The sequence below is a fragment of the Anneissia japonica genome, unplaced genomic scaffold (genome assembly GCF_011630105.1).
Source record: "Anneissia japonica isolate Jap-2015-1 unplaced genomic scaffold, ASM1163010v1 scaffold288162_len571657_cov150, whole genome shotgun sequence".
NCBI classification, from domain to species: domain Eukaryota; kingdom Metazoa; phylum Echinodermata; class Crinoidea; order Comatulida; family Comatulidae; genus Anneissia; species Anneissia japonica.
In genome coordinates this window covers 450,121-457,620 of record NW_022753254.1, presented here as the reverse complement: position 1 = coordinate 457,620, position 7,500 = coordinate 450,121, and the positions used below count along the sequence as shown (strand labels likewise).

The 7,500-nt window shown below is 33.7% G+C and overlaps 1 protein-coding gene across 2 annotated transcripts in view; it reads left to right on the top strand.

Moving 5' to 3' along the window:
• Nucleotides 1-4,194, top strand: part of LOC117122795 (cleavage and polyadenylation specificity factor subunit 4-like) — a 13,411-nt gene extending 9,217 nt beyond the window's left edge. For both annotated transcript variants that reach the window (XM_033268533.1, XM_033268532.1), the window contains exons 5-7: nucleotides 1,154-1,274; nucleotides 2,836-2,946; nucleotides 3,654-4,194. In XM_033268533.1, the coding sequence (XP_033124424.1) occupies nucleotides 1,154-1,274; nucleotides 2,836-2,946; nucleotides 3,654-3,719 (298 nt within the window). In that variant the 3' untranslated portion in view covers nucleotides 3,720-4,194. The remainder of the gene's footprint in view (nucleotides 1-1,153; nucleotides 1,275-2,835; nucleotides 2,947-3,653) is intronic.
• The last annotated feature ends 3,306 nt before the right edge of the window (nucleotides 4,195-7,500 follow it).

Sequence of the window (7,500 nt, the reverse complement as noted above, 5' to 3'; positions counted from 1 at the left end):
GCATCTGGCACACTGCGGTCGATCGAGTAGGCCTGAGATATGTTTGCTTAATTTCGGTTAGAATAATTTTTTAACAGATTTGAAATAATTCAAGTGTCAATACTAGCAACTGAAAATATCATGTCGGCCGTGATTATGTGTGATAACAGAACCTAAATCGAGGTAAGGCTAGGCCTAGCCTAGCCTAGCTAGCAGTGTTGGATAGGCTAATGTTTTCAAACCTATCACAAAATCAAACATGAAAAATCCATCCGCATTTATTTTTTGTATCGAACACAAAAAAAAAAATCAAATTTCAGTCTTATTTTACATTTTTTTCATTTTAAATAGGAATGTCTAAATTCAGTTAAACTAGCAATTTTCGTATTATATTTATAAATCTTTATAACATATATAAAAATCAGATTTTTCTTAACAACTGAAATTTTTCTGGGAATGGGGCTTTAATCACAGCATGCATAAAAATAGCAAATGATACAAAATTTGCTTTCCTTGATTGGCATGTCAATTATTTCACAGAACAATATACAATTAATAACAGCTTAACGTCAATACAGATATATCACCATGACTGTATATATACACAATAATAACAAGTGTAATTAAACTATCAGCAATCCACATAAGCATTGTCACAATATAAACCATCAAATATCAATCATCAACTTCAGAGTGTGCAAAAGTTCATCTCTTGAAATTGCTATGGAATAACTGTGATGAGTGAAGATAAATTGTTAATAAAAATAAACATTTCAATTAATTTTTATATATTTAAATGCAGTAAATTGATTATTTAATTTAAAATGAGGAAACACAGTTTTTATTTAGTGACTTTTAATTAAAGATGCTGTCTTGTTAAGCTAACAAACTTGATTAACAAAGTTCAATATTTTTAAATGACTAATAAAATACACTTTAGTGCAACTAAGTTAGTAAATTTCTATTGGAAATTAAGATTCAGATTATTTCTGTATTTTTTGCACAAACATTTGTAGTAACCAGTTTGTAAAGAGTGCCAACTAACCTACTGAATCTTATACATTTTTTTTTTGTGTGAAATATTAATATCTATTAAGTGAATGAGTGCAGGGTTTTTTATGTTTACTCTTCCTGTTTGATTCTCTGATTAAAAAAATTCTCTCATTTTTTTTAGCCCAAGTTGGGATATTCCAGTGATGTCAGAGCAACAAAAAGAGAACATGCTAAAAATAACATGCCACACGTGCGGCGAGAAAGGCCACAAAGCTCAAAGTTGTCCGCAGAATCCAAGAAGGGTAAGTTTACAATAATAACATGTACACATGGAAATATCTTCTACTACCCCTCCATTCACATATTGCATTGATCCTTTTAACTATTTTATTTTAACTTCATTTAATTAGGATAGCTCGTGCAGCTCAACATTAATGGAGAGCTGATATTAAGGGGACCTCAGCAAACAAATATAAATTACACAGATAAAAGGAAAGAATATGTAATACTTATAACGGTATAAATAGCAATAATTCAGATGGCAAAAACAACAGCACTAACAATAGCAATTGCATATAGTAATAATAAACCAATAACATTAATATTAGTAATTATATTATATTATATATTATATTCATAATGTATCTCCAGTTAACAAAACAAACACAAATCAGTACTGCAAAATGTAATTACAAACCGCTGCAGAAAATTTTCAAGAAACTGTTTTTCTGCTTCAAATCACGCTGAATTCCAGAACTATTGAAAACCAAATCCAGTGAAGCTGAGCGATTTCGGTACCAATATTCTTATAAACTCAAAAGTTAAGATAAAGTAGTTGGAAGAGATACCATTCCAAAAAAAGGAATTTATCAACCCAGAATATGTCTGCTTTCAAGTGTAAGCAACACTCAACTCGTAACCATAAAAGCTAAGGTTATACAGCTTTCAGGATCCAAAAAGTTCAACACAAGAAATGGGCTAAAACTATTGCAGAATGTATGCTGATTGATCCATCATGTTCAATACAGACAACTATTTGGCAAAATTTTATTCACAAAATTAAACACCCAGACTGCAGGCAAAAAATGTTTGAAATGTTCAATAAGATGTCAATATGCAAGTGATACAAAGTTTTAAAAAATACGTTTTTTGTAATAAATTGATTTATAATTAAAATAAAAGCCTTTATGGCTATCTTGTTACTAAATCGTGGATTCAGATTATATAGTTTTTAATTACCCTAAATGCTTGAAAAATGTCGCGTCGTTGCTCTTAACAGTATGTTATTACCTTGTGTGTAATTAAGCAATTTTGGTTTTAAATACAATGTATACAGTGTTAAGATGAATAAATAACACAATGAATACTCAAGTATTTCTTTTTTTTGTATTAAAGTGTTTATTTACTATGACATTGGACCTACGATAGGCCTACAAAGCTCAAAGTTGCTTACTACGGGAATGCGAGATAGGTAACATGGGAGCTTTTACAGAATAAAGACATTGTTTTATTCCTAAATAAAAAGAAGTGTTAAAAATTGTATTTGTATATTTTATTATTTTGTTGACATTTATTATTTAGTTAAAAACTATATACATGACTTTCCTCATATTCACTGTTATTAATATTAATATTTTTGATAATTAAAATTAATTTATTTTAAAAACAAATAAAAATGTTTCTTTCACCACCCTGAAGCAGACCTAGTATCTCCTTATTCGGTTGAACTTAAAACAACACTAACAAATGGAATACATTAAAACATACCATACAAACAGAAAAAAAAAAATGCAATTTAGTAGCCACATGTACCTTTTAAGTAGCTCTTTTTTAATTGAGCAATTGTTTTAATTCTACCACCAGCCTATGCATGTGCTGGATGAGAACAAGGGATCAGGGCCACAGCAGTACAACAGCATACCAAGTAGGAGCACAGGTACAAGGGGAAATCTAGACCACATCATCTGTTACAAGGTAAAGTCGTATTTCATTGTAAAACTAATTAAAAATGTCTGGTGGTGGGATACACAAAGCCAGTAAAACTGTTAATAGTGAAATATAAAAAATCTTTTGCAATCTTGTGTTTTTTAGTTTCTGGAATTATGTTTTGTTTATCTGTGCTATTGGATTCTCTAGGGCAAACAGGTGTTATTTTAGTTTTTATCGCTTATATTCCGTGCAAATAGGCAATATCACAGAAGTACAAGTATAATGTTGTAACCTAATGTAATAGTATCTTGACCTCTTTTTTCTGACATCATTTTCGGCTTTTCTGCGGCTTGTTACATGAAGAGGTGGCTTCTTTTTGTATTTTAGAAGCTGTGCAATTGCTAATTCTTAAAACACATAGAATGTTAGATTCACATTTCCAAAAGAGGGCGTATTAAGCATGCAATAATCAATCATGCATTACTTTCATTCAGTATGTCAGGGGTGGCGCCAGCTGGGCCGGGGCCTAGCCATCAGCAAAACCTGGCCTAACTGTTGGAGAGTAGTGGTAAACTCTGTTAGGTAGAAGTAACTAGGATCATGTGCTAAGATAGAGAGCTGGCCTGAGAGTGCCATTTTTGGGTCTCAGCTGCGTTTACATGTTAAAGTGTTTTCAACTTAGCCTCAACTAATGCTGTTTTATTCTACTTTATTGAATTATACTACGTTAACTCAAATTCTTTTCTTTCTAGTGTAATGAAAGGGGACATTTTGCAAATAAATGCCCAACCAATTTACCAATGATCTTTGCTTCATGAGACAAGCTTCTGGAATCAAACATCATCCTTGCAATGGACCGAGATAGCACACATTACTTTACATGTTTTGATGGTGTGAGAGTGCCTTTTGCATTATAAGACCACTCTGAAGAGAACTATTAGTACATTCACTTGAATCTGTGATAACAATAATCCCAGATTGAACCTGGGTTTGAAAGTTCAGAGAAGATAGGTGAAGGTTGTGAGGTCAGCAGAGCAAGGTCACAATCACATGAGGTCTAGTGGAATAATTAAAAGCTGCTGAAAAGATGTATTTTTTTGGCCATGTTAGATTTTAAAACTGATGTATATACTACTACTTTTATACTTCTATACATAGGCTCTGAGTGGCAAGCTAGGCCTACAGTACTAGTCGTAGGCCAATGAACTAGTACACTAGTAGGCCAAACTGCTACTAGGCCTCATAGTACTTTGGCCTAGGAAATACATATTAAAATTCTATCACTGCAAGTAATCCTGTGTATTTTGTAGAGTTCTGTTGGTATTTCTTGTGATTGATACTTGGCTTGGGTTACAACCATCTTGTGAGTAGTGGGGCAGCCTCATACACTCCCCCATGCAAGAAAAAACTCACCAGAAACTATTACCTATCTCGCACAAATTCATGATATTTGCATATTTTTTATTGCGTTCCAACGAAACCCTGAGACTCGGGCCTCTTGTAGTTCTATAATCTTTGCTATAACCATGTGCAACTAAATATAATTAATAATTGTTTTAAGAAAATGCATTTAACCATATCGCCCAGAAGAAGCTACTTCCAAATTGGGACCCTAGATGTAGGCCAGTGTCATGTGTTGATCAAAATTTTAAATGGAAAATAGATGTAGTTGTGGTGACCTTTTAGATATCTTTGACAACTCTATGATGAATTGAAAATATCTCAACAGGATCTTACACTTATGGTTCAAACTTGACCTTCACTGTTCAGTTATATCTGTTTCTGAAGCGTTATCATTGAATATCTTGGCCAACATAGCAGTATGCCTTTAAAATATAAGGGAAAAAAACAAGACTGGTACGGACAAATCACAATATATATTATATATTAATATAAAAACTTGCAGTTACTGGCATATTCGTTGGAGCTCAAAAATAAATAAAATAATAACATCTGTTATATCTTGGTTATACTTACCCTTCCCAGATACTAACCGTCTCAATTTTAACATTTTCAAGCAGTGGCGTAATGATGGGGACGTAGCCCCTATGGCTTTTTGAGACTGAAGACCCTTTTTGGGTCCCGGTCGCCAATTCCATTATTGTAGGAATTTAGATGTGTTCGTCTTAACCATGTTTGTCATTGTATTCTAAATGCTTTTAACAACAAAATAAATGATATATCAATGGTGGATCCAGGGGTTTTAAATTGAAGGGGCCCCAGAGAGGGACTTTTACATATGAAGGGTCTATAGCACCTGAGGTAAGAAAATGTATGATTACGGCACCTCTAGTGGCCAGAAATGGCACTTACAATTTGTATAATTTTTTTTTTTTTATCTCTATTTAATTTCGACAAAGTTAAAGGCCCAGGGCTGGTAACAACCACCGTCTTCAATCCACCACTGGATATAATATACGTCCTACAGTCGATGTCAGAGACACTTTATGTTGTTACATATCAACAAAGCCCTTTTGGGTGAGAGTGCTAGATCAAGGATCCAATGTGTGTGTGTGTGTGGGGGGGGGCCCTGCGGACCGCCGCACTTGAGAGCCCATAGGCATTACACCACTGGTTCGTCCTTGACTGCTAAATGAAGTAGGGTTGCCCATCTATCATTCATGAAGGCCTTACAAGAGTTTGAGATGTTGGGTTAGTCAACCTTCCTGTACTTTTGCAATCAATACTATCGTAGGTATTATGTTACGATAATTCTCAGCTATGTATGTTCATTGACAAGAAATAATCACCAATGATAAGCAATTAAAAAAATAATACATACCTGAAGATCAAAGAGCATTAACAATAATTTCCTCCAATTTTTCCATGCATAACATGGGCACCTCTCCAATAGGCATATATCAATGAGTAGAAAATTCCAGAACCAAATATGGGACAGATATGAAGGGGTACAGTAATTAGAAATACATCGCGAGGGGTTATTATAAGTAACTGTGAGGAGACTGAAAAATAGTAACTTACAAGGCCGTAGCCAGGATTTGTAAGTGGGGTTCGATTTTGCTCAGAAAATGGCAAATTTTAGAAATTATACTATGTAAAATGGTTGATGGAGAAATATGCATATGCAAAATCCAAATTTGAAAGCAAAAAATAAAAAATAAAATAAAATAAATAAATAAATAAATAAAAGTAAACTAACGACATTATACTATTTTAGACTTGTTCTTATCATCAATATTGGACTTTCTGTAATGGTAAATATAATTTTTCTTACAGGCCAGCCGCCTTTTTTATTTATTCTAGGACTTTTCACCAACGACAGTTGATACAAAGTACTAATTTTAATGACGTTAGATGCCCAGAAATGTCACTCTAGAAATGTTTACATACACTTTCAAAAGGGCATTCCTTCAAAAAGGATGTTCGAAAGAACCCCCTAGCTACGGGCCTGACTTAAGTCAGGAATAGAGAGACATCCAATCGTTCCTAAAATCCCCGTCCTCCTCTAAGCCCTGACAGTTGGATATTGCTTTTAGTGCCCCATAGAACGACAGTTATGTCAACGTACGTTTGTGGGACATGTGCGTATTCCTGGCATTGTTGTGAGTGGTATGTTGTTATGTTAAATTTACTGGAAATATCCATTACATTAACATGTCATATGTTCCCACTATATTAGACACAATCAGGCCCGTAGCGTGTGGGGAGGGGGAGGCCGGGGTGTCCGCATTTTAAAACGAAAAATTGATATTCGTACAATGTTCTCCAAAGTATCGGAGATCATACAAGCCAAAAGGTCCACTTTCCACTAATACGAACCTCCCACAAATTAAGTCAAGCTACGGGCCTGATAATTAGGCAATCCGATCATGGAGGTATAAAATAGGAAATGCCCCAAACCCCGAATTCTTTAAAATAATTTGTAGAACAGTAAAAATATCAAGATTATTGTTTTATTTATTCCTAATAAAGGTAAGTGTCTAGTGTAATTTTCTTCTTATGTTTACATTATATTAACCCTGAGGAATGGAAAGGGTACAGTTCGCCTCCAATTCGACCACCACGTGAAAATTTGGTGTGGTCTCCGATTCCAAACTCCATCACGATTAGTGGTTGGTTAGTTAGCGGATGTCTCAAAACTTGTGAGGGCGGCATAGAATAATTGTTGGCAGATTGTTGGTATGCCTACTGTACTGTTCAATATCATTAAGCCTACATAATACATTATCTCTTCACGTCAAACTTAAACTTAGATTCTCTGTGGCGGACGCAGGGGGGTGCAGAGGGTGCGGTGGCACCCCCTAAATTCTTACGAAAAATAATTGTTGTATTATATTGTTGATATGAATTATTGGTAAGATTTTTAAAGTATGAGTGCAATTTTCCTGGCATCCAGAGCTCGATATTGTCAAAATACTCGCGCCTCAGCCCCAACCATGTTTGGGCTGAGGTGATGTGGACCCTTCACGGCGTTTTATAAAAATATTATTATTATTATTATTATTATTATTATTATTATTATTATTATTATTATTATTATTATTATTATTATTATTATTATTATTATGATTATTATTATTTTTTTTTTTTAAATTATTATTATTATTATTATTATTATTATTATAATACTATCATCAT